At 40.5% G+C, this 27,750-nt stretch overlaps 2 protein-coding genes across 5 annotated transcripts; one reads left to right on the top strand and one right to left on the bottom strand.

The window, feature by feature from the left end:
• The first annotated feature begins 183 nt into the window (after positions 1-183).
• gart (phosphoribosylglycinamide formyltransferase) lies at positions 184-19,636 on the top strand. 3 transcript variants are annotated; one of them, XM_086069275.1, is made up of 22 exons: positions 184-243; positions 504-595; positions 1,957-2,106; positions 5,382-5,477; positions 5,542-5,716; positions 5,807-5,918; positions 7,065-7,133; positions 9,497-9,622; positions 10,680-10,767; positions 10,845-11,099; positions 12,466-12,697; positions 12,887-12,981; positions 13,064-13,173; positions 14,462-14,660; positions 14,739-14,990; positions 16,255-16,407; positions 16,566-16,769; positions 16,848-16,985; positions 17,061-17,191; positions 17,572-17,713; positions 19,120-19,235; positions 19,312-19,636. In XM_086069275.1, exons 3-22 carry the CDS (start codon positions 1,962-1,964, stop codon positions 19,507-19,509), a joined length of 3,036 nt encoding a protein of 1,011 aa, XP_085925401.1. In that variant the 5' UTR covers positions 184-243; positions 504-595; positions 1,957-1,961; the 3' UTR covers positions 19,510-19,636. The 3 variants fall into 3 exon arrangements, with proteins under 3 accessions (XP_085925401.1, XP_085925402.1, XP_085925403.1); XM_086069276.1 differs by lacking the exon at positions 184-243 and having other exon boundaries at positions 386-595; XM_086069277.1 differs by lacking the exons at positions 184-243; positions 504-595; positions 1,957-2,106 and adding an exon at positions 2,588-2,695.
• hemk2 (HemK methyltransferase 2, ETF1 glutamine and histone H4 lysine) lies at positions 18,835-23,350 on the bottom strand. Of its 2 annotated transcripts, XM_086069278.1 has the most exons (7): positions 23,076-23,350; positions 22,053-22,142; positions 21,897-21,987; positions 21,743-21,826; positions 21,513-21,654; positions 21,166-21,277; positions 18,835-19,543 (listed from the first exon to the last, which is right to left on the bottom strand). In XM_086069278.1, exons 1-7 carry the CDS (start codon positions 23,210-23,212, stop codon positions 19,498-19,500), a joined length of 702 nt encoding a protein of 233 aa, XP_085925404.1. In that variant the 5' UTR covers positions 23,213-23,350; the 3' UTR covers positions 18,835-19,497. The 2 variants fall into 2 exon arrangements, with proteins under 2 accessions (XP_085925404.1, XP_085925405.1); XM_086069279.1 differs by lacking the exon at positions 18,835-19,543 and having other exon boundaries at positions 20,078-21,277.
• Between the last annotated feature and the right edge of the window lie 4,400 nt (positions 23,351-27,750).

The raw sequence follows: 27,750 nt of genomic DNA, 5'->3' as shown, positions 1-27,750 counted from the left end.
GGATGTCACAAGACAATATCTATCTATCTATCTATCTATCTATCTATCTATCTATCTATCTATCTATCTATCTATCTATCTATCTATCTATCTATCTATCTATCTATCTATCTATCTATCTATCTATCTATCTATCTATCTCTCTAAAATCATATGGTCGGACTACAAGTCCCATGATGCATTGGGTTGTGTGCCATCCCAAGGAAGTTGGACAACTCTCCCTAAACGGCAGTTCGGAACAAGGTAAGATACGGAACATTTTTATGACACAATAATCGATAGCAACTGTACTTTTAAATGTCGTTTGTTACATCTAGAAAACTTGATGTAACTGATGTTAGCATTTAGCACGGTCAAGCACATCCTTGCCATAAATGGGATCCACGTGGTGTGTGCGTATGTATGTGTGTGTGTGCGTGTGCGTGCGCGCGTGTTTTGAGGCTGCGTCTATATATTTAGTTTGTCTTGTATGCGTGACTGCGCGTTCGTGTACGTGTGTGCAGTGCACGGTCGGTCTGCAAGGTAGAAAGCAGAGAAGACGCATCCGCCTCCTGACCGGGCTCCGGCTAATTCCCGCTCTGTTAAAAAGTCTCAGGTTGGTGTTGCTATGTTTCTGGAATGTAACAAACTGCCGATGAACTTCTTCTTTTGCAAGCGTGGACACAGTTAATGCAAATTAACAATGGATAGATAGATTGGAGTCATTTTTTATCGTGTTGCTGATGTTGCTAAAAGTGATGTTCAAACGAGCATTTCGGTTTTGTTTTTCTTCAACGTGTCACGTTTGGCTTGCTGGATGATTTCAATGAAATTATTGTTGATCAGCACTCAATTCTTCTTTCGGTAAATGTGGCAAAATTGAGTAGAAATTGTTACAAGACATAGTGAAAGTTGGAGTACTGTACTGATTTGAACATCTGTTCTTAAAATACATCTGAACTGTGCTCAATAACAAAAAAATGAATTTGTACCGTAAAAACTTCGTTGGATAATGATCGGCAACTACAAAAACCCCAGGACATTATTGTTAACTTAATGCTCATTCTGAAAAGATGCCCCCCTTCCCTCCCATAATAATAAAAAAAAAAATCATGTTGCAAGTACTTTTGCAGTTTTTAAAACCAAGACCCATCAACTCTCAAAACTTGAGCACATGAGGTGCATGTGCATTTCCTCTCTCGATATGTTGAATATGTGTCCAGAGTGGAATTGACCTCTTGCCATTTTTGTCGTTATCCACGGAGGTTGAAAACAATAATAATCCTATTTTGACAAGGAAAGTACAAACATCTCTTTTCAGATGTAGACAGAAAAAGTCAAACGTTTTGGGAAAAAAACAACTAAATACCTGAAAAATATAGCTAAGTACAGTGATGAAGTACAGGAATTTGTACTTAATTATTTCCCACCACTGCTGTTCAGTGTTGATATATTTTTCCAAATACAAATGTGTGGATTTGGCCTGGGTTGAACTCTGCGTTACGTTTTTTGACTTTTATGTTATTGAGTGCGATTGGTGCACACTGACACGCATAAAACCTGTAATTGTTGCGCTTGGGATGAGGAAGACAAATTGCATCAGTCTAATCGAAGCGTTCCACTGATGAGATCACATGGGGGGCAAACAAACGTCACGAGGGTCATAATCATCGTGACTGTCAGCGCTTTGTCTCTTGTTAAATTATCAACACAAGGTTGCAACTAAGTCGAAAAAAAGAATCCAAAATGTTTACTCCGTTTTAAAAAAAAATAAAGTCGTGTACGCTCAGACGCCTGACAAGTAGCTTGCCGTTTTGGTTTGTGTTTTGTTTTGCCTGATTGGTCCATCGAAGTGTGACAATACGACTGCAGTTGTTTGAAAAGGTCAGCGCTTCCTCGCCGCTCGACCTTTTCAAACAACCAGTTTGTGCAATTAGACGACACGGAGCGGTGAAAGGTCATTTTGCCACCTCGCAGGTTCCATGGCTGAACGGGTGCTGGTGGTTGGCGGAGGAGGGCGCGAGCACGCTCTGGCGTGGAAGCTGGCCCAGTCGCCGCACATCCAGCAGGTCCTGGTGGCGCCGGGGAATGCGGGGACGGTGAACTACGGGAAAATTTGCAACTCGGGTAAATGCCATTTGAAGTATTATTCCTTACAATTACATTCACTTTTCTCTCATTTCATTTTTATTTTTTTCACAATAAAACACTAATACTGTATTTATTAGGATTAAAAAAACCATTCAAAATATCTGGTCGTACTGCCAGTACCAGTTTTCACTGAATTTACCTTGAAGTTGTGTACTTTGTATTTTATTAAAATTTTAATATTCAATGCTCCTTTTGCGGTGTCATAAACCAGTTATTTGCCGGTAGTGTAAATATTCACGTGAACATTGATTAATTTTTCATACAATGTTAGTATAGCATCTGAGTCTGTCTAAAGTCACTCCATATGGAGTTCCATGAGTGCCAAAAGTATGTTGTTGTCTCTGGGCGTGTGACGTCACGTGACATATGTCTGTGTTTATTGAACGTTGCTAAGGATATATGTACATCCCTATGATGAGTGTATTTGCTAGTAGCGCATATGCTAGGTGTCTATGTACGCATCTATGCTAGGTGTATATGCTATGTCATGTGTATATGCTGCGTGTTGTTGGACAATGTCGTTGCCACCTGTTACCTGCTACCATTTTGACAACATGGTTATTAGGTATGTGCCCAAAAATAGATTCTCATTTAGTACGATTCAGAATTGACCTTAAATGTCCCCAAATCGATTTTATTTAAATTATTTTATACTGTCTTGCCTTTGTCTGTGCGTGCCTTTTATTTAGAGCGCTGTTCATGTTGTACCCGATTTGGCCACGTGGGGGCAGTGTGGTTCCACGCGGTCTAATACACTGTTAAATTGTAGCCACGTTAGAGAGTAGAAGGAAAAAGTCATGATCAAGTTATTCCAATAAAAGTTGCTTTTTTGCAGTGTGGAGCCGTTCTTTTGAGTAGCGCGCTAATTAGCATTAGCGAGTCAGACTGGAGTAGATCACTACAATTCCTTGCTCATCTATAGATTGAAGCAAAAATCGTTGTCAATCAAATCACGTTGAATCAAAAATCGTTCTTAAACAAAAATTGATTTTGAATCGAATTGCAGACACAAAAATCGGAATCGAATCGTGAGACATTCAACGATTCCCACCCCTAGTGGTTATGCTTTGGTCCTCGACTCCTCGGAACTTAGCATATACAACTATAGGCACGTACATATACACCTAGCATGGACACAAGGACGTCATGTCGCACACCGATAGACAAAGACATATGTCACGTCACACGCCCATAGACACAAGACATAGGCGCAAAGACATATTTTTGCAAACCTATAAAATAATCTCTTTGGAGTGTATACACAGACTCCGTTTATTGAAGTCAGTCAAAGTCACCTCTTCCGCATGTGGACAGCCGACTCGCGCTTAAGCCAACTGTTCCTTCCATTTGTGCCTGGATCAATTAGTCATGTCTGGAGTGTAGCAACAGAGCTAACGCAATACCCCACACAACAAAATAACGACACAAACATTATATCATATCATACGGTATATAATCGCACAAGGATACAGTATATGGTTTTCTATCGTAGCGCAATCAAAGCATGGCGTCTTCTGTACTTGTTAGCCCTTAGACAGAATTAGTAGTGAATGAGGAAAAAATGAAATCGTATCACACAGATACAGTACATGGGGAATAGTGAACGGGCCTGACCACGTCTATATATATATATATATATATATTATACATGTAATCTAATTAAATATTTTTAGAATCGATTAATTAGGGATTATTCAATCGACTAATCTGATTCATTTTAATTTTGCATTTAAGTGAATTACAAAAGCATTTTCCCGCCCCGATTACTGTTTATTAACCAGTGATTGGTGTTTATTTCGTATTCGTATAGTGGTTAAAAAAAGGGAGATTGATGTTGAACTATGTTACTGGTTTAGTCATTGTTTTCCAGAGTAAAAACAGATGTTTGCAAATGTTATTAGAAACTAATCAGTCTTCTTTCATGAAGGACTACAGAAATCAGCCAACAATTACTGTTGACAAGCTGAAATCGGAGGATTTGGACAATTTTCAATTAGAAACAATGACTCGATTTTTAAAATAGTTGTCGACTAATTTGATCATTACTTGTCGATTCATCGATTCATTTTCGCTTCCACCTCCTCTCTCCCATCTTTCTTCATCTCATGTCGATGTAAACACACACACACAGCTGCGGGTCCTTCTAAGCTGTTCTGAGCAATCTGCCGCCTTCCATTGTTCCACCAACATTAGGAAGGGACTTCATCTCCAATAGGCTTATCCTCTCCAGTCGAGCCAGCGTCCAGCCGTGAAATAGACGTCAGGGGATTTGATTTGGCAGTGGCGACTGGAACAACTTTGTTCAATCAGTATCACAGCCTCGACTATAGACGGACGGCTGCCCTGTAATAATGGATTGCAGCTCCCTAGCTAGCTCCCCGGGTGTTCGTTTCACCTGCTAGGTAGCTCGCTAGCTAGTTAGCACAATGGGCTAAAGCCAAACTGTGGCATTGTTTTTATTTCTGGACCAGGATTTGCCACCTCTGCTAAAAATACAATAGGTCAATTTGGTGCTACTCAAGAGGTGGCAAAATCCAGGTCCAGAAAGTAAAAAAAAATGCCACAGTTTGGCTTTAGCCCCTGGTGCTAGCTAGCTCCCTAGGGAGCTAGCTAGGGAGCTAGCTAACTATCACCTGATGCTAAAGTCAAACTGTGGCAGTGTTTTTACTTTCTGGACCTTTTGTATTTTTGGCACATTAGCAGAGGTGGAAAATCCAGATCCAGAAAGTAAAAATGATGCCACAGTTTGGCTTTAGCCTCAGGTGCTAGTTAGCGAACTCCCAAAAAGAAAAAAGAAAATCCACTGTTCTCAATTTCACAATTTAGTACATTTTTAAGGATTTTTAAAATGACAGTGTATCAAATTAATTCCACCTTAAAACAAAACCTTTTGTCTGTCAACAGTTTTTAGCTTTTTGTTGTGTCTTCATGACCAAAAGCTAAAACACATGCACACAAAAAACCTGAGCACACCAAGAATATGTTTGTGTGGACGTGACCTAAACAATGATGTCATCGCCATCATCTTAATTGGCCAAGGATGTAAAAACACACAGCAGAAATGTGCTTTTGTTAGCATGAGCTACGTTAGCGTTGCGGTATACAATTAACTATGACATCCAAGTACATAATGCAAAGGTATCATTAGTGTTGTAGTAGCGACCAATGACAACTGTGCAAATGATACGCAGAGTAACCTGCAGAGGGCCGTAATTGCGATACAACTAATCAATATCTCATCCTCTCTCCAGAGGTGTCGGTGAATAACCACGCCATATTGGCTCAATTTTGTAAGGACCATCATGTTGGGCTGGTGGTGGTCGGGCCCGAGGTTCCGCTCGCAGCAGGTAAGTTCCGCGTTTCCGCTCAAGTCTCCCTCAGCCCCTTGATGGCCTACGCCATCCGACGCAGGTATCGCGGACGACTTGACGGCGGCGGGAGTGCCGTGTTTTGGCCCGTCGGCCGAAGCCGCCCAGTTGGAGGCCAGCAAGAGCTTCTCCAAGGCCTTCATGGAGCGCCACGGCATCCCCACGGCACGCTACCGCGCCTTCACAGACGCCGACCAGGCATGCGACTACATCCGCACGTCAGTTCTACCAATTTCTTAAGCGTACGTCCTCATTAGCCTGACAAAATAAAGAAAGAAAGAAAGAAATCTCCCTTTTGGGCCTCCCAGGGCCGACTTTCCGGCGCTGGTTGTGAAGGCCAGTGGCTTGGCGGCAGGGAAAGGCGTTATTGTGGCACAGGACCAGGAAGAAGCCTGCCGGGCCGTCAAGGACATCATGAAGGTCAGTTGCATGTGATGTACGTTGAGCAGTCTTGAGTGGATTCTTGTCATCTTCGATTACCGGCGCCGATATTCAGCATTTTGACAAATATCGGCCATTTTGAAGAATCATATGGCCGATAATAGATCCCGAGCTGTCAAAGTTAATCGATTAATCGACAAGTTATTGATTATCAAATTATATATATCTTTATAATTGAGTAATCGTTTGGAGCTATTTTTTGTATTTAAAATATTCAAAATCCTCTGATTTCAGCATATCAACAGTAATTGACAATGACAGAACCGGTAACATAGTTGGTGGAGCATGCGTGATGTCGTCCTTGACTACTAATAATTGGTATTGGCCAGTAGTGTAGTGGATCTTGGAGAAGTGGGTATACTCTCAATTTTCACCATTTTTTTTTAAGTAATCCAGAAAAACTTCCTCTTTTTGAAACGGTGACATCCGTCATTTTTGCTTGCTCACAATAATAAAAATATGACTTGTTAAGAACAGTTTAGTAACACAAGCAGCCTGAAATAATGTCAAATGTATTTATCACGAGGCAAACATAAAGCAGATGTAATAAAACAAATTACAATATATTGTGAACAATGAACAAAATAGACAAAAAACAGTCTGGTTAGATATCGGTATTTTTTTGTGCTGAATCTTAAACGATTTGTCCCCATTCTTGTGTTTTAACTTACCGGTACTAAAAAATCAATTACCAACCTATAGCTACTATAAAACGTAACTAGAGCATTGGTGTGTAACCCGCAGCGTGCACCCTGGGGATCGAACCCATGTCACAATCAAATATCCCGTGTACGAGGGCAAATCATTTCACCTGAGCTAAATTTCTGGGTCACCGGTGTGGCTCGGGGGAGCATTTGAAAGGATTGTTTTCCTCGACATGACCCGCCCTCCTCTGCCTCCGATTGGCTCATCAGTCCTCATGCCGAAAGTTTGTCAATCTAATCAGTGTCGGCAGGTACCAGCCAATTAGAGGCAGAGGAGGGTCGGCCATGGCTGAACGGTGTGCATCAGGGTATTTAGAAGTGGACTGAAAAATAAGTTTGTATACCCTGGACTACACCACTGGTATCGGCCCTGAAAAAAACATATCGCTAATGTTCCCTTTTTGTCACCGCTGAATTTCAGGACCGAGCATTTGGGGCTGCAGGTGACACGGTGGTGGTGGAGGAGCTTCTAGAAGGAGAGGAAGTATCTGTGAGTTTTTGCACACTAACGTAGCAAACCGAACAGTTAGCGGCCGCCAACTTTTTTTTCCTGCCCTGGGCTAGTTGTCGTAGCTACTTGGAACCTTGCACTACTTGGCAATCAGAACCTTTTGTGTTAGCCTTGGCTGCTCTGAATCCCTCTCTGTCCCACTGTCGTATGGTGTTCCACTGGGTTCGATTTTGGGGCCCCTGCTCTTTTCATTGTATTAACTCATTCATTTGCAGCCATTTTCACTGAAGCAGTCCCCTTTGCTCCCTGCAGTTTGACTGATATTGCAAAGAATATTGTGTTCTAATGCTATAAAAACAAGGAACTTACCAAAAGAAAGATTAGAGTCTCTTCTTTCATCAGAAAAAAAAGTATATTTCTATCAGTTTCCGTTTAGCATTAGAATATAGCTAAGTTTCATCATTATTCACATTCCTGGTGAAAACACTGACAAAAAGAGCTTTTTGCAACATGGCCCTGGTTGATCTCTTAAACTCTGCTGCCACCTGCTGGCCGTTTTTTGTAATAACTACCATTGCTTTAAGCCACATCTTCATGTCAGAAGCTACATCAAAGCTTTCTGTATGCGCATCCATAAAAAACATATTTTTTAAAAACACATAAATATGTTTTGGGGAGTGAAGGCCAAAGTATTAAACATGTTAACACGTTTTTGGGTTTGAATTAGTTCAACGTGTTCATTTTTGGGGGTCAGTTTTGATGGCTTTATTGACTTGTTTGCAAAACTTTCGACACATCCTTTGGTGCGTAAAAGTCACATGCAACAATAACAAAATATGTGAGAAAATTGAATGCAAACTTTGTATATAATACAAATTGAACACAGAACACGCCGGAGAGGTTAAAAGTTTATAGAAGCTGAACAAAATAAAATCAACAATACAACAAAAAGAAATCAAATAAGATGGTACAAACTAAGTCACATAAATAAATGATAAAGTTCTCCCAGTTTTTGGATACATACAAGTAGATAATGATGAAAAATAACTTTATGGGTATAAAAAACTCAATGAAGGATGGTTTCGTATGCATGAATTTGGACCTATGAATATAAAGTTTTGCTGGAATAATAACGAGGTTTATCAAACAAAATTGTGCATGGACAATCTTAGCATATTTAAATACGCCAAAGGTAACCTAGGTAACGCTCACCTGACACTAACTTGATGACCTCAAATACAAGTCTTTGTATTTCCTATTGTATACATTTCTTCATTGAAACTAAAAATATTTGGATGGATAGATGCAGTCAATAAATACGTGTCAATTTGAAATCTGAGTGAAAAACATATTTGCACTCATAATTCAGAATTGTCGAACCCAATGCATGGAAGTTTGGTTTAAAAAATGAATAACCCAACAACTGACTAAATGAATGAAACACAAGTGTAAACAATTTGGCGTTAATAAAGTAAGTGCATAAATGAAATACACGGTGTTGCAGTCGGGCCTCGAACCCAACCCCCAAAGTACACAAGCAACTTGATTTGATTCTACCGTGATTTGACAATCTTTTCTCTTCTCCTTTGCGAATCCTTATCACACTTGAAGGGAATTATTGAGCCTCAAAAGATGTGCGGCTCATTAGAGACGCAACCCGCTGACGGACGCGCTCCGGCACGGGTGGGAATCTTTGAATGTCTCACGATTCGATTCCGATTTTTGGGCCTGCGATTCGATTCAGAATGGATTTTCGATTAAGAGCGATTTTTGCTTCAAAATGATTTGATTGACAATGATTTTTGCTTCAGTTTAAAGATGTTCAAGGAATCGTAATGATCTACTCCAGTCTGACTCGCTAATGCTAATTAGCGCGCTACTCGCGGCACTTTTATCACTCAAAAGAACGGCTCCACGCTGAAAAAATGAAAACTTTTATTGGAATAACTTGATCGTGACTTTTCCCCTCTACTCTCTAATATGGCTACAACTTAACAGTGTATTAGACCGCGTGGAACCACACTGCCCCCAAGTGGCCAAATCGAGTACAACATGAACAGTGCTCTCAATAAAGGCACACACAAACAAAGGAAAGACAGTATAAAATAACCTAAATAAAATCGATTTTGGGACATTTGAAATGGATTCTGAATCGTACTAAATGAGAATCGCGATTCTTATGGGAATACATTTTTTTAGCGAGTGTCCCTGCAATTATTTTCTTTTGAACTCAAAATCTGCTGATTTGAAATCCAAAGTGTTTTTTGTTTTTTTAAACAAATTTTTGCGTACTTTTCGAACTTTTCTAGTTTGATGTGTGCAGACGTACAGGTGGGTGCACCTGAATTTTAAACAAAAACTCCGAAAAATAAGGTCATCCGCTTTGATCTCTTCACTTGCAGTGTCTGTGCTTCACCGATGGCTCCTCGGTGTCGCCGATGCCTCCAGCACAGGATCATAAACGCCTGCAAGATGGCGATCGGGGGCCGAACACAGGTGGCATGGGAGCCTACTGTCCGACTCCTCAGGTACGTCTGGATGTCTGGTCTTTTATTTTAAATTTTTGGATCTCTGTGCATAGAGCATGCACAGGTATTGAAACTTCAGTTGGAAAAAGTGCTGGGCTATCCCCACCTGCTGGGTCAAAGGTGAATATAGATTTCACCATGACAACTTAGGTCAGAGCTGTGGGGCTGCATGTCGACATTTCATCACCACGTAGCTGAATTACACTTTTTCAGTTCAGTGAGGAGTATTTAGTGGACATAATCACTCAATTATGCACTTGAACGTGGCGGATCTTTTTTTTTATTTTTATTTTTTTAGATACAAGAAACTAACTCAAGATTTACTGTTTAATTTCACACTTCATGGGAGGGCAGGCCCACAGATGTCTATACACTAAGTACTAACAATTTTTCAAGAATGCCCAATCACAACTGAGTAACCTGTGATGTTCCACAGGGTTCGGTATTGGGACCCAAGCCATTTATAATTTATTTAAATGGTGTTTTCACCGTTTCAAATATTAACATTTGTAATGTTTGCTGATGATGCAAACATATTTTGCTCAGGGCAAAACCATTTCTCTTTTATCACTCAGTTCCTTAGACCCCAATATTAGATTTGGCAGAGGCATCTTTTGGAAAATTAGTTATAATTCTTTAGTAAAAAAATATACATGTTTCCTCCATTAAGCAAGTTGTATAATGTCTGAAGTTAACAAATTTAAAACCTCATAAATCCTCCTTTTTCTACTTAGTACTGTCTTAAATGTCCTCCAATTTCGATACTGTAAACGTATAAAATCGTATGCCGAGAAACATTTCTTGGGAGGAGCAATATGGCGGCCTCGCGGCTTCAAAAGTCTTGGCTTATCTTCTATCCAGTCATATATTCAAATCAGTGGTTGAAGCAGCGTACTTCTCTGTTGGGGTTGAAGACACATTTAAAATGTAAACCAATTCATGCTTATAGTGACAGTGATCAAATGTAAAACATTTAGGAATTATAATAAAAATGTATGGTTTTTTTAATGTGACTTAACCTCCCTAAAGAATCTTCATTTCCTTTTGCGTGGCGCAGGTGAGCGAAGAGCTTATGGCGCAGATCCGAGAGTCTGTGCTTCAGAAGACCGTGGACGGGATGAAGCAAGAGGGAACTCCTTATGTTGGTGAGCGAGCCGCAGATTTCATACCCATTTGCGACCAAACCACCTGACATCAACATCATGGTCATGTGACTCTGCAGGAGTTCTGTACGCCGGGCTGATGCTGACCCAGCAGGGGCTCAAAGTTCTGGAGTTCAACTGTCGCTTCGGAGACCCGGAGTGTCAGGTCTTGCTTCCGTTGCTGAAGAGCGACTTGTATGAGGTCATCTTGAACACCATGAACGGCAAGCTGGCCCACAGCGCCCCCGAGTGGCACGGGGACAAATCTGCCGTCACGGTGGTGATGGCGAGTGCCGGCTATCCTGGCGCCTACAGCAAAGGCGTGGTCCTCACTGGTAAGTGCTCGGGGTGTGAATAAAGCGGCAATGGCAACAAGAGGGTGCTGTAATTAATTTCCTTTTGGGGATAGATCAAATCAGTGATTGATAATAGGGCTGTGCAATTCATCTAAATTCAATTACAGTTTCAATTTTTACACAATTACAAAAATCAGCAAAATTGTAAAATAAAAAAAAACGATTATGAACTAATTTGCTCCTAAAAATGTATAAATACGTTCTATTTAAAATATTACCATGCTCGCAAAGACGTATTTACACATTTTTAATGAGTTTTTTTTAATGCTAGAGCATACAGAAGGCTTTGATGCAGCCTCTGAACTGAAGACAATGCTTGAAGCAATGGTTGTTATTACAAAAACGGCCAGCAGGTGGCAGCAGGGCCATGTTGCAAAAAGGCTCTTTCTCCCACTGTTTTAAACAGATTTGTCAATAACGATGAAACTTAGCTATATTCTAATGCTAATTTCTGCGAAACAGAAACGGATACAAATATACTTTTTTATCTGATGAAAGAAGAGGCTCTAATCTTTCTTTTGGTAGGTTCCATGTTTTTATAGCAATAGAACAGTAAAACAGCCGGGAGCGAAGGGCTTTGCTTCAGTGAAAATGGCTGGTCGGGTGAATGAGTTAATACAAATTTTGGGTTGTTTGAGTTATTTAAATTTATACATTCCGTTCCGTTCCGTCTTCAATTCCGCTTATCCGGGGTCGGGTCGCGGGGGCAGCAGCTTTAGCAGGGAAGCCCAGACTTCCCTCTCCCTAGCCACTTCAGCCAGCTCCTCCGATGGGATCCCAAGGCGTTCCCAAGCCAGCCGTGAGACGTAGTCTCTCCAGCGTGTCCTGGTTCGTCCTCCTGCCGGTGGGACATGCCCGGAACACCTCCCCAGGGAGGCGCCCAGGAGGCATCCGAACCAGATGCCCCAGCCACCTCAAATGGTTCCTCTCAACCATTTATACATTTGCACCTTTAAAAAAAATTAATAAATAACCAATTTAATACATTTTGTTTAATCCAAAGGAATTTGCTTAATTATAGTGTTTCAAATACTTGTATTTATTGTTATTATTAATATTTAATGTTATTTATTTTATTTTGTTACATTTTCTTGTTTAGTACCAAAAAATAAATGATCGTTCCAATGGTGATTTCAATTATTACCAAAAACAAAAAAAAAAATCGTGATTAATATTTTCGTCCTAATTGAGCAGCCCTAACTGAGAAGTATGTGACTATCCGACTGTCCCTAATCTTGTGGCATCATAGATTATGATAGAAAGAAAGAACAAAAAAATGTCATAAGAAAGCAAATGTAAATTTGTGAATTGTATTTATTTTCTGACCCGGGTTCTTCTGCACCAGGTCTGTCACAGGTTGAGGACGCGGGGATCCAGGTGTTCCACGCAGGTACGGCGCTGAAGGACAAACAAGTGGTTTCCAGTGGCGGCCGCGTGCTGACCGTCACGGCGGTCAGGCCATCCCTGGAGGCTGCGCTGCAGTCGGCCAATCAGGGCGTGGCGGCCGTGGGCTTCCCCGGCGCCGTGTACCGCCGTGACATCGGCCACAAGGCCATTGCCCATTTGAAGCAGCGCAGGTGTGTTTGAATGCGGCTCAAAACGTTCCGTCTTCTGTATGCTCGCGCCCGTTTCACGAATAAACGAACTTTGGATGAGCTCCTCGTTGTTGTTTCTTCACTTGGAATTTCCAAATCTGTTAAGTTGATGCGTTTTCAAACTAAAAGCGGCTTAATTCATCAGCGGTGATTTGACCGTGTGTCTGACAGAGGTCTGACCTATAAGGACAGCGGCGTGGACATCGCCGCTGGCAACAAACTGGTGGACATGATCAAGCCTCTGGCCAGGGCAACTTCCCGTCCGGGTAACGTTACATTTCAAAACGATCTCTTTCCATATGCAGCAAATACAAACGTGTCTTTTTTTTTTTTACACGTTCTCTCCAGGATGTAATGTTGAGCTGGGAGGTTTTGCTGGACTCTTTGACCTGAAAGCGGCAGGGTTCATCGACCCAGTCCTGGTTTCTGGAACGGATGGAGTTGGGACCAAACTTAAGGTGTGATTGATCAATTTCCGTGAATTGATTAGATTGATGTAATTTTTAAAGCTTTATGCTTAATATCAAAGGCGTTGAGGAGAGTGAGGTCATTTGTAGCCCCATGTAATATAAGTGTAGTGTATATGAAGACATTTGTACTTTGCAATAAGGCACATTATTGTGTATTATTTAGTTGCGAAATGATCACAAACTCTCGTTCTGTCTTGAAAGCACTTTTTCCCCCCCTTCTGCAGTAATCTTTGTGGAAAATTAATCACTACGAAAATTCACACTATTGGCGAATAATCCGTAAAATCAATATGCTAATAAAAAAAAAAGTGTGACGCGCACTATAGTGAGAGACGATGGTAATAGTTCTAACTCATTTGCTCCCAAAAACGTATAAATATGTTCAATTTAAAATGTTTTACGTGTCCCAAAGACTTATTTATACGTTTTTTATGCTAGAGCATACAGAAGGCTTTGATGCAGCCTCTCAACTGCAAAGAACGATTGAAGAAATGGTCATTATTACACAAACGGCCAGCAGGTGGCAGCAGAGCTAAAGAGCTCAACCAGGGCCATGTTGAAAAAAAAGCTAATTTACTCAGAGTTCTAAATAAACAAACGGAAACAGATAGAAATATACTTCTATTGTTAGGTTCCATGTTTTTATAGCAATACAACACAATATTTTGTGGGCCTTGCAAAATCAGTCAAAATCCAGTAAAACAGCTGGGAGCGAAGGGGATTGCTTCAGTTAAAATGGCTGGGAGTGAGTTAAGGACCATTATTGCAGACTTGCTTGACTCACTGAGTCATTTTCAGCAGAAAAAAAGTTAATATTTTGTCCAAAATGAATTTGATAACTTCATTATTTTTTATGTACAATTTATACCTTTAAAAAAAAATGTTTTTCCACTTGCTGTCAACTGAAGGTGACCTCACTTGTGCTCACCTGTTTTCTGGGTTTGGTCATGTCATCTTCAGTCGACAGCAGGTGGCAAAATTAGTTTTCATAGGTATTAAGTGTACATGAAAAATAATTATGTTATCAAATTAATTCTGTACAAAAGTGGCTCAATGAGTTTTAATTCAAAAAGTAATTTATGCTCTTTGTCTTGTTTAAAAATGTTTTTTTTTTAAAGCAATTATTATTAATGATTTTAAGTGCTCATATTTTAAAAAAAATCAATTCTGTCATAGCTGCTAAAAAGAAAATATTAAAAAAATTCCTTGCGTATTTGCACTTAAAGGGCGAAATTTTGCTGTCGATTGATTTTCAAAATCTGTCTCCCTCGTCCAGATTGCTCAGGCGTGCGGGCAGCATGGCAGCTTGGGTCAGGACCTGGTCGCCATGTGCGTGAACGACGTGCTGGCTCAGGGCGCCGAGCCGCTCTTCTTCCTCGACTACTTCTCATGCGGCAGGCTGGACGTCAATGTGACCGCCACGGTTGTCGCGGGTATCGCCAAAGCGTGCGAGATGGCCGGCTGTGCTCTGCTAGGTAAGCGGAGAAGCAGCCTCCCGCACTTGTTGTAGTACTGTGCTGCCATATTGGACCATCGTCCTCGCCGGTGTCCAGGCGGAGAGACGGCAGAAATGCCCGGCGTCTACGTGGCGGGGGAGTACGACCTCGCTGGGTTCTGCGTGGGAGCGGTGGAGCGGGGAGCGCTGCTGCCTCGACTGGCGGACATCACTGAGGGAGACTTGTTGATCGGCGTGGCGTCCTCCGGTATCCATAGCAACGGCTTCAGTTTGGTCCGCAAGGTCTTGGAGCGAACGAGTCTCAGCTACAGCTCCCCGGCACCTTTTGGTAATCCAGGACAGACTGTTGGTAAGTGTGGCTCTGATAGAAGCCGTCGATCTTTTTTTTCTTCTTTTTTCAGTTTGGCTGATATAAGAAGTAAATATACTCGTCAAAAACAAGACTTCAAGCTGTTTATTACCACTCTCAGCTGAAGTTAAATGTCGAACCAAACAGAAAATAAAGAAAATACGCATCATGTATTTAGTATCAAGCGATGTTGTTAGATTTTAGGTAACAGATTACTCAACAGTAGGGGGGGAAAAAAAGTAATTTAAAGGAGCAAGGTGTCCTCTACTGCCCCTAAGTGGCCAAGGTGTGCACAACACAATGTCGCAAACGGTTTCTTTGCTCCTTTGTGGCCACAAATTAGTTTTTCATGTGCACATTATGCATAATCCTGGGCCACAAATTTGTCTTTATTTTTTAATTTTTTTGGCACGTTATATCCTTATTGTAACCCCAATAAATTATGCCTGCAGCGCCGTAAAATCAAGAGAAGTTATAATAGAGTTAGTTAGTTATAATACTACACAAACGTCGAGCACTTTGGAAGTTTAGCCATTTCGCAAATAAATACACTTTACAATTGAGGGTTATATATATATATATATATATATATAAATTATTTTATTATTATTTTTAATACAACTGTACACGGGGACTCGGATGGTATGAAGGATCAAAACCGGCAAAATAATAAATAAATCAATAAAAGTGAAAATAAAACTGTAAAAAAAATCAATCAAAAATTTATCATTTTTTTAAATAGAAATAAAAACAACTTCAAAATATATAAATAAAAGTAAAAAAATCTAGATAAAAAAAGTAAATCTAAAAATTGTTGCGGAAATATTAAATTAAGTAAATTGAATAAAATATCAATTAGTAAATACAAACACTCTGCGCTCTTATTTATTTCATACTGCAGACACAACATCAACCCAAGACACGCTGAGGCACATTCCATGCTGACTGTGTCTGCGGAATGAAATAAATATAAGAGCCGAGCGTTTTTATTTATTGATTGATATTTGATTCTAATTATATAGTTCTTTTTGTAGTCATTTCCACATTTATTTGTATTTTGAATCTGGTGTTTATTTCAGTATTATGCTTTACTTTTATCCATCTGCATCTATGTTTGTTTTTTTATTTCTATTTATATATTTTTCTTATTTAATTTTTGAGTTTTATATCTGTTTTTATGTTCTCATTTTTATTTATTTATTTTGGCCTTCTTGATCCTCCATCGGATGTAACCGTCTTCCTTTATTGTCCCAATGACCTTCAGGGGAGGTTTTTCTGACACCGACAAAGATCTACAGTCGCCTGCTCCTCCCAATTCTGCGCAGCGGCGTTGTCAAAGCGTACGCCCACATCACTGGAGGAGGACTTTTGGAAAACATCCCTCGGGTTCTGCCCCAGGAGATGGCCGTCGATTTAGGTGAGCAAGCACGCATGCTTTATGTGACTTATCGTTTACATTTTTTTCTCCCTGAACCTTCTCGTCCGACTTTCACGGACCGCACATTTTCTTCGATTTCAACTTGTTTTACCATAGATGTAATCGCCATTTATACTGAATGAGTGGGATTTTCTCAGATGCGTCTCGTTGGAGCATCCCTCCAGTGTTTTCCTGGCTGCAGAAGGAGGGCGGCCTGAGCGAGCATGAGATGACTCGCACCTTCAACTGCGGCCTGGGTGCGGTGCTGGTGGTCGCCCCCGTGGACGCTCAGAGGGTCTTGCGACAGCTGCAAGCCCGCGAGGAGGCCTGGATCGTGGGCGCACTCGCTCACAAGCCGCCCGGTGAGACATCGAGCGTCTGGATCCTCCAATTGGGAAGACGCTCGCACACACGTGACGCACTTTAACGTGTTACTGCAGGCGCCGAGTCCGTGGCGGTCCGTAACCTCAAACACAGCCTGCTCAACACCGGTCCAGCCTCCAAGAATGGCAGTTGCCTCGGCGATAGCACCATTCCTCACAAGAGGACCAAAGTTGGGGTTCTCATTTCAGGCACAGGTGTGTTTATTATGTCACGACGTGGGTTGATAAAATGGCGCCGATTACAAACTCCTGTTCGGTTTTGTCCTGCAGGTACCAACCTTCAAGCTCTGATCGAGCAGGCTAAGCGCCCGTCGAGCTGCGCAGAGATTGTGGTTGTTATCTCCAACAAGCCTGGGGTTCACGGTCTCAAGAGAGCGGCACTGGCTGGCATCCAGACACGGGTACGAGTATTTAGAAAGTTTCTGTGGCGACAAATACTGATGTTTGCATATGGTCGCTGCTGGCCGGAATATCTAACATCGCTACTATTCAGACAAAAAATGGTATTTAATGGTAGATGACACCTTAAATCCAAACGTTTCATCTTGAGGCCACGTAATGCTGCATAGCTCCCGCAGAGTGAGAGAAGAGGTGGACTTTTACAACACGTCGGACCGATGTGTGTTCTCAAGCTATTTTGAACTTTAAATGGGCCATTGTGTAAAAATAACAAACAACGTGAGGACAGACCAATAGTATTGATTTGCGAAAAACTGATATTGACCATATTTGGACATACCATGTTTCCGTACAGTGACCATGTGTGTGTAATTGAAACTAGGTGGTGGACCACAAACTGTACGGGAGCCGAGCAGAGTTTGACGGCACCATCGACCGCGTGCTGGAAGAATCTGGTGTGGAGTTGGTGTGTCTGGCGGGATTCATGCGGATACTCACGGGATCTTTTGTCAAGAAATGGAACGGTGAGTTGAAGCTCTGATCATCACTACAAAGTTGTGCTTGAAAGCATACATTCGGGGTATGTCAACGAATCAGTGCAACTGTATGGTGAGAAAAAGGCTTAAATACCAAATATGGTGCCAAGTGTTGTAGTTGACATGACATAATTTTGATGACGATTCATTTTGTGTCATTAAGCAACCTTGAACTGTACATTTACAGTTGTGCTCATAAGTTTACATACCTCAAGGGCAGGGGTCAGGCGGCTCCCTGTCGATCTCTAAAAAAAATAGTAGAAATTAATTTTAAAAAATTGCATACTTATTTTTAGATTTTAGAACAAATATCCTTTAAATGAATTAATAATTACATACAAATATATATTAAATATTCAAAAAAGTGTCAGTCCAAATGTTTAAGTTGTCAGAAAAAGAGCAGCGAAAAGGTAGATGAAAAGGTTTTTAAATGTATTTAAAAATTCCAAAACATGACCACAAAATGTGCAAATAGGAAGATGAAAAAAGAAAATTACTATAAAATGTCTATGAATTTGCCAAAAATGTCATAGAATTGATTAAAAATAGCAGAAAAGACAATCAAAAAGTAATTATAAAATGTCCAAAAACAAAAGAAGAATTCCCAGAAAATGACCACAAAATGTCAAAGAATTGCTTAAAAAAAGGCAGAAAAGAAAACATTTAAAAAGTAACTATAAAATGTCCAAAAACAAAAGGAATCCTGGAAAATTGCCCAAAATGTCAAAGAATTGCTTAAAAATAAAGGCAGAAAAGAAAACATTCAAAAAGTAACTATAAAATGTCTATGAATTTGCCAAAAATGGCATAGAATTGATTAAAAATAGCAGAAAGGACAACAATCAAAAAGTAACTATGAAAAGTCCAAAAACAGAAGAAGAAATCCTGGAAAATTACCATAAAATGTCCACAAAATTGCCAAAAATGTCAAAGAATTGCTTGGGGAAAAAAAGGCAGAAAAGAAAACATTCAAACAGTAACTATAAAATGTCCCAGAAAACAACCACAAAATTGCCCCAAAAAATGTCAGAAAATTGATAGCAAAAAAAGGCAGACAAATGTTACAAAATAGCCATAATATGTCCATAAAATTGCCAAAAATGTCAGAAATGACAGAAAAGCAGAAAAGTCTGAAAAATTACACCCAAAAAAGTGAATCTTTACGTATTGCAGCTCTAATTAGCTCTTGGGCCTCCAGTACATTAGACTAACCAATACAATCTTCAAATGTTTTGTGGCTTCAGGCAGATTTTGTATTCATTTGGCCTAAAATGGCCTCTTTTGACCTGAAAGGTTGCAAACCCCTGCTCTAGGATATGTCAACTTAAGTGCAACTGTAAATCTTGATTTCTTTATTATGATTTTTTTTCTTCTTCCAAACATTCTCATCTTAGGTAAACTTTTGAACATCCATCCCTCCCTGCTGCCCTCCTTCAAGGGCGTCAACGCCCAAAAGCAAGCCCTCCAGGCTGGGGTGCGAGTCAGCGGCTGCACAGTCCACTTTGTTGCAGTGAGTCGGCCACGTTGTCGTCCGAACGTCACGGCGTCAGCAAAGCCAAGATGAAACTTGTCATTTTGTCTGTCAGGAGGAAGTGGACGCGGGGGCCATCATCGTGCAGGAGGCCGTACCAGTGTTGCGCGGCGACACGGAAGAAAGTTTGTCCCACAGAATCCTAGAGGCCGAGCACAGGGCCTTCCCCGCAGCTATGGAGCTGGTCGCCAGCGGGGCCGTCCATCTTGGCGAGGATGGACGCGTCGTCTGTCGGTCCGGTTTACAGCCGTAGTGCGTATAAAGTCAAGTCAATGTGTAGTTTGGCACTGTAGCAAATAAAACATTCCAGATTTGCATGATTGGTGAATGTTTGTCGGATAAATGCAAATGATGCACATTAAAGCAACATTTCTATATGATTATATCCTCCTGGCCATGTTTTCATTTGTGGTATGTTCAGCTTTCGGCACCAAGGTTCTAGAAAATTCACTTTGATATTTTTTTTCTTTTTATTTCATTCTTTAAAAAAAAATTTTTTTAATGAAAAGGGGGGTAGAAAGAAGTAAAACTTATAACACCATGACCTTGTGTTAAATATTTTTCCAGTAATTGTGCTTTTAATTTTTTTTTTTAAATATAGACTGAGATGATTTGGTTTTGATATTATCAAATTATTGATGTGAACAGGTGAAGGTTCTCCAAACCATTAACAATGACGTGCAAAAGTTCATTTTCCCACTTAACTTCATATTTATTTTATTAACAAGTTATGCTTTTAGAAATGCATACAGGTGGAGTGGCTACATTTCTTTTTGAATGACTGAAAGACAAACAGAAACAATATGATCGCTGACAGGGTGGACATTTTTGGTTGATAACATTTAATGGAGGACCATCAGCAACATGATTCAATTAGCAAGCTGACTGTGTACTATTCAACAAATATTTTAACATTTCCGACACATTTAAGACAGAGTGGACATGCTAAGCTTGACAATAGCCCACTATATATAAATACATGATGAAAATGATGAAACAAGTGTAAATATTGATTCTGTAACTTAACGATCCACCGCCATTAAAGAAAATGCATAATGTCACTGAAAATGAGTTTCTTAAAGGGGCAGTTACCCAATAATGACAGGGTGGACAGCAATTTCAGGGACATGTAAAATGTTAAACATGATTATGCAAACGGAATACACAACATTTTTTTTAACTTGTAAAAAAAAATGGTATAAATTAACTAATTCACTGTCATTGACAGCTATAGATGACAAAAATTCATTTGAACTATTTCTATTAGTTTAACTTTTTTTCCATTTGTGTTAAGAGTATGAAAACCTAGAAAAGCTTTTTTTTTTGTACATTTAGAACAGATATACAATTTGTTGTTTTGTTGATTAATCGTGAGTTAACTAGGGAAGTCATGCGATTAAAAATTGTAATCGCCTGATACCTGATCAATTTTTAATAATCTTTTCTTTAAAAAAAACTAAGAATTTGTTTTTTAATTTTATGATGATTATTTTTTAAAGAAAAGATTATTAAAAATTAGGGGCGTCAGGCGATTACAATTTTTAATCGTAATTAATCGCATGACTTCACTAGTTAACTGACGATTAATCACACATTTTATATTTGTTCCAATACAATAAACAAAAAATCGAGGTTTTCATACTCTTGTTAATTAAAGTGGAAAAAAAAAAGTTAAATAGAAATAGTTCAAATAAATTGTTTACGTCTATAGTCGTCAATGGCAGTGAATGAGTTAAGAAAAATGAAATAGGGATAAAATAGTATAAAATGAATAAACCCCACTTTCTCATTTTACTGGTATGTGTGCAAAAAATGTTTGGCAAATCGGCCACTTAGGACGATTCTATTTTCACGACGACTGTGATCCTGACAAGGACGCTTTAGCGTGACGTCGATCCTGTAAGTTCACCTGGGTTTGCACTTATGGAAGCGCAACACTGTCAGCCTCTCGTTTCCGGCTCTGGTGGACAGGTGTGGCTTTCCCTGCAGACCGTATCCGCTCAATATCTGGATGATCTCCTCTAGGATGTGAAGGAAAAGCAGCAAAAAGATGAAAGAATCAATGACATTACTCATAGGTGTGAATGTTTTTTTTTTTTAAGTCTTCAAGATGATCTAAAAAAATCTGCCAGTGCAATAGTGACAATTAAAAATTTTCTACCAGATGGCAAAAGGTCCAATGAACCTCTTCCCTGGGATACACCCCCCTGCCTCTCTCGTCACCATAAATGAAATATTCTAAAACGTTCCATGCACCTGGATTATTCTCCGCAATAATGACCAAGTAGAACAGCCCTCGACTGGACAGCAACTGAGACACGAGCGGTAGAAATCGGTCGGTGACCTCGCGGCCTCGCCTCCCGCCGGCCCAGGCGGCTTCTATACCCGTGCTGCCCACCTTTGATGACACACAACACAATAAACCAAAACCTCCTCCTCCGTCATCTCACTTTGACAAGACTTTCAACTGAAAAGGTCGAGCCCACCTCACAAGATGGCGTGACCACGTACGGAGGGTTGAACACGAGCACATCCACTTGTCCGCCCAACCGGGGCAGGAGGCTTTCCACCTAAAGCAGAGCGCAATATCAAACGGGCGACTCGAGAGTTGAAGTTGAGCGCCGTAAAGCGGAATCGGACCAGGTCTGTGACGATGGGCTCGAGTGCCACGTCGTTGCGTGACGCCGTCTTGTGGGTGCAGAGTGCGGCGGCGCGATTCACGTCCGTGCAACTGGTAAACACACTGTTGGTAACATGGAGGCGAGCCGAAGCAAACCAAGATGTTGATCGACTCACAAATAGATCGCCGAGGGTCCCAGCAGGGACGCGAGGAACGCCGATACTACCCCGGAGCCGCTGCCGACCTCCACACACACACATGGCCCACTGGAAGCACAGACAATGACAAGTTAGCAATATTCAGCTTTCGGGTGAAATTTCAGGGGCAAACATTCCAATCTGCCTTTACGGGTGAAGTTGATTTGACCTTCTCGAAATGTTTGAATGAACAACTGTTCAGGGTTTCAGTACTTTTTTCCACAAATGGCAATTTCTTTTAATTGAACGCCTACACAACTAAAATAAAACATTTACTCGTGAGGATAAGCGGTTAGCTGCGATTGGCTGGCAACCAGTTCAGGGTGTACCTCGCCTACTGCCCGAAGCCAGCTGGGATAGGCTCCAGCACTCCCCGCGACCCTTGTGAGGACAGGCGGTTAAGAAAATGGATGGATGGATGGATAAGCGGTTAGGAAAATGGATGTGAGATGTGAGAGTGCTTCAGTAGTGTGTTTTCTTAATGTATGAGTGCTCCAGAATTTTGTGTGAGAGTTAATCCCATGTTCATGCCCCTGACAGTCTCTCACACATAACTCAAACCGTATGTGAATCTTACAAGTACGTTTAAAGGGATACATGACTCATTTAGCCATTTTCAGCAGTCTTTAATTAATTTGAAAACTTCATTATTTTTCATGTACAATTAATACCTTCAGTTAAAAACACATTGCACACGTTTTCTCGGTTGGGTCACGTGACGTTAGCTAACTGAGCTATGATTGGTCGTGATGTCATCTTCAGGCGACAGTAAGTGTCAAAATGTGTTTTTAAAGGTATTAATTGTACATGAAAAACAATGAAGTTATCACATGAAATATAGACAAAATATTTACTTACTGTTGAAAATGGCCAAATCAGTTCCCTTTAATTTGTACGTAAAGTGTTTCTAAGGTGTGAGAGCGCTTGAGTGTTATTAATCGAAAGAGTGTTTAAGTCGTGTTTTGCGGCAATCCTTATTCGCAGCCGCCGGGCGTGTGTCACCTCATTTGCTGGAGCTTCTGAGCATCCTTTTCCAGCGCGTCAATGAGCAGGAAAGAATCCTCCGACGGATCGTAAACTTCGCTGAAGTCTCCCCGTGCGGCGTGATCGTAGAGCGGCGTGGGGTAGCTGGCCGACATGTCGACCGAAACGCACACCTGTCTTCTGCTCGGCTAAGTCATGTGCATGTAGTGGCGCCGATCAATTTCAATGAAACTCGACACAGTTGACATTTGCTCGCCAAACCGTACAACGCGTCCCGTTTACTTCCTAGTACGTCAAGCGTATGTATGTACGTAGTACGTGATGACGTTAGTCTGCGTCTTTGTTACTTGTGGGATGGGGCTGCCACCGTGTGGTCATTTTGGAGAACTGCTTGCCTTGAATGAATTGTTATTCAAATAAATTATTTCTTGCAGATGATCAGTTTAAAATATTACGACCATTAACACATTCTTTTGAACAATTTTATTTTCCTGTTACTTTACAACATGTTTGTCGAGTCGCATCCTTTTCAACCGCACTGAATAAATATTGGCCCTGCTGCAGTCTTGTGTGATTACGTTTATTACAGTCAACAGCCTGGCTGTTAAAAACGGTCTAAACTCTTAGTCTGATATTTGAAACTTAAGTGCGTTAGCGTGTGTGTTTATTGTGAATTTGTGTTGGAGTTGCAGTGTAGACTGAGCACAGTGAGCAGCTTCAGATTGTTCAATAACCATGCTGCTGATGCGCCCCACGGCGGCCAATTAGATGTACTGCTGCTTTTGTAGAGCCATCCAAATGCCTCCATGAGTCCTTAGCCAACATTTAATTTTGGCGTCTTCTATTTTGATTACATTGCTGAAGTAGGCGAGTGGTCCTCCAAGGTTGACATGCAACAACAAATGTATTACTACTAGTCTGCTACATAACCTAGTTTGTAAAAAACGAGAATATTGCATAAAATAAACTAATACATTCCAGAAAATACCTAAAGAGACATTAAAGTGAACTCAAGGATTTATTTCTAAATAAATACACACATATTTGAAGATAATTGCTGGAAACGAAGATTGAGAATTATGTAGTGCACGGACATGTTGAATGCTTTGGTTACCAAATAAGAGAGAAATTAACACCCACAAAAATGAAATGAATTAATTAACACCTTTTAACGTCACGAATAACATAAAAAGTGTGATAAATTGAGGGGACACAACACTGAAAAGTGGTCTCTGGGTGCTGTCGCTTGCCATCGGTGCTGGCGGCGCGGGTTCGCTAACGCCCGGAGACTACGTTTGCTCGTGTGAGTGTGTGACTGTGTGTGTGAAAGAAACCAACAAACAACAACAAACAAACACTGAAAATTGAACGGAAATAACACTTGGAAGTGTAAAAAAAAAAAAATCACTTCTTTGTGTCAAATAAATGAACACAATTAGTGGTGTTGTAGATTAACTCCAACAAAGTGTGAAAACATTTTAACTTTCGCAAGTACAGTATACATTGAACTCAAAATGGGTGAAAACGACATAAACTCGGGAGAAAGTGTTAAATTCAACACTATGGGAGTTAAATTTCCACTCACGATTTTACTGTACAGTTGGTGGAAAAAGCCAATTGTAGCATATTTGACAATTTCCACTTGACGTTCCTAAAATGGTTTCTAGCACCTTACAAACTTCTCTTCTGCGTTAAAGAACTTGGACTTGAACACTGTTGACATTACCAAGTCCTCCCGGCTGGATTTAATCTCTTGTCTGTGTTTGACCTCGAAGTTCCCCCTTGACAAAATCTTTGCCTCATTTCAATGCTAATGTGCTGTTATGGGTGTTTTCAAAGCCGAGCTGCTATTTATTATGAATCAGCTTACCCACGAGGCGGCGGTTAATCCGCTCGATCCCCGCGGAGCTGCCGCAGCCCGAGAGGTCAAGTAGATAGTGTTTAAATAGACTCGCCTCGTCTTGTGATTCGGAGGGAGCAGTACGATGACCTGCACGCTGTACTGTAATGTCCATTCATCTTTTTTGCTTGATCACAAATCCTGTTGGGTGGGGGTGGGGGGGGGGGTCACAGGGGATACTGCGGGGAGCCCCAGTTGACTGATGGCGAGAGGTCGGGCTCACCCTTGAAACAATAAAGCATTAGCATGAGCATTAGCATGAGGACAGCTAGAATTTGTTAGGCTCACCTTCCATCTTCTCACCTTCAAACATCTCTTGGATTGGATTTTAACATTGCTCTATCCAGTGTTCTCTCAGTTTTACTCTATCACAGGGTTTTTGTGCGGGTTTAGCTGACTATTTTGCGGGTTTTCGAAACGAAAATAATATCAGGCTGCTTTCACGGGGCACTACTGAAATCTAAGAATATTTACTGTTGAAAGGCTACATTTCCAAGAATTTGGACAATTTTTTAATGAATCAAGCTCTCTACATGATTAATAGATTACCCCAAAAATAATTATGGATTAATTTGATCATCAATTGTGTGTTAATTAATCATTGCGGCCCTACTTGTAAATTTTATGTACAATATTTAAATCTGTTGTTGGATAAATATTGATTATGACCTGCTCCAGATGTTGCGTGCTGCCATATTGCCTTTTTGTACTAGTGATTTCTTGATACCAAATTAGAGCTGTCAAACGATGAATTTTTCTTTAGATTAATCTCATCTTAGAATTTTGATTAATCATCATCATTGACTCAATTAAAAAGGCTTTTGATCAACATTTTTTTGCCCGCCAAATTTGAAGAGCACCTGTTATGTGTTAATTCTTTCAACATTTAATGTTATGAGGACGTCTTTAAAAAAAATAAAAAATCCACTGCACAGTCTCATCCTCCTCTTTTTCGAATCAGTTCATTACTTGCATAATAAAAAAAAAAAATACCCCAATATTTTGATATGCAAAAATACTCTGAATGTCATACACAAACATTTATTAAATGCTTTGATGCATGTCGTTATTTTTATGACTCAAACACAACCTGTGCTACCTTTAACGTAACCATCCGCTGTCAAGCTAAAGGATCATCTGCAGTCAAAATTAATAGTGTGATTAATCTGCGTTAATACTTGATTAATGCGATCATTTTTTTTGTGATTAATGCTTTCGCTTTGACAGCACTGTACCAAATGCATGGCTCACTGTTGTATTTTATCTAGTTAAATAAAAAATATAATCAACTATACAGACTGGGATGCACATTTTCCCCCCGCCTTGATTTAATTTAAAAGGTTTGAGCGACGGTGCAGCTATTACACGCAGTTAAGGGGGGAAGAGAGGAACACAAAGGATATGTAGCTAGTGTTAGATTATTAACATTGTTTTTCTGTTTCAATTTATATTTTTCAAAGTGTTTTTGATTTTAGTTAGATATGTTACAACTGTTCCCCATATGTTAGTTAATCTGTAGTCTTTTGTTCTCTTCCCTGGGGAAGTAAGGTTTCTGATTCAATCTAAATAAGGGGATGTCTGTAAATGCAATCAGGTCGGTCCATAAAAATCCCCGGTGCCTGGAGGCACTGGGGGCCAATTGTTTACCCACATCTTGAGTGGATTAAGATAGGAACTGAAGTAAGATTATCAAGTAGTGTATTTCACTCTGCTGACAGAACAAGATGACGGTTGGGTGTCTAGACTTGAAGACTCTTGTCTTGGCATTGTTGGAAATAATTTCTGTGATTTCTGCGTGTTCAAATAAAATTCAAAGTTGAAGTCTTGTGGAGAAGTTTTGCTAGCTTTATTTCAGATTCTGAAAGCCACTTGGAGTTACTGCTCAATCATGCAGCTCACCCACAAATGTGTTCTTCTCAAAGTTCATGCATGCATATATACACAAAACGTTCCCACCCCCTTCATTGACAAAGAAGTACCTTTTGGTCTATCAGAACATGTGACATTTCCTGTCAAAACAAGTCTACACACCCCCTTCCTTATCTCTTCCTCAAGGATGTGGGCAAACACCTTGCCCCCGCCACCTCCCTGCACCAGGGACCCCCCATAAAACCCCACACAGAGCACAGCCCCCGAGGGATAAAAGAGAGACTTTGCCTAGATAAACTATTGAACTCTGTAGCAGCTTCGCACCAGAGATTCCCGCATATCTGCCCTGTAGATTATTCAGATTAAGTCAGACACCTCACTTCCTTAGGGGGAAAAACAGACCACATTCTACTAACATATGGGAACAGTTTTACATATCTAACTAAAATCAAAAACACTTTGAAGAATATATATTGAAACAGAAAAACAATGTTAATAATCCAACAGCAGAAAGTGCCACATGGGTTGCTCTATGTCTGGAGGGGCAAAAGGTACTTCTTTGTCGATGAAGGGGGGAGGGAACTGTTTTTGTATAAATGTATGCGTGTACTTTGAGATGGTTACACTTTTTGGATCAGGGCTGTTTGAGCCGGGTTCTAAAGATGTCTTTCAGACTCTGAAATAAAGCTAGCAAAAACTTCTCCACGAGACTTCAACTTTGAATTTTATTTGAACACGCAGAAATCAAAGAAATGATTTCCAACACTAGCCATGAATAAAGAAAAACTCCCCGCGATAATAATGAGCGTGTTGCTGCTAAGATCTGCTGGCGTCCTAACACTAAATGTAAGGCAACACCAAATTCCAACAGCCCCACACAAGCTCGGCAGCAGCTTTGCGGTCTCCCCCATGAATACAAATCCC

This window comes from Leptonotus elevatus, chromosome 2 (genome assembly GCF_054856555.1).
Source record: "Leptonotus elevatus isolate MCC_2025b chromosome 2, RoL_Lele_1.0, whole genome shotgun sequence".
In the NCBI taxonomy this organism is placed as follows: Eukaryota; Metazoa; Chordata; class Actinopteri; order Syngnathiformes; family Syngnathidae; genus Leptonotus; species Leptonotus elevatus.
The sequence above is the reverse complement of the archived record's forward strand: the minus strand, read 5'-3'. Positions and strand labels throughout refer to the sequence as shown.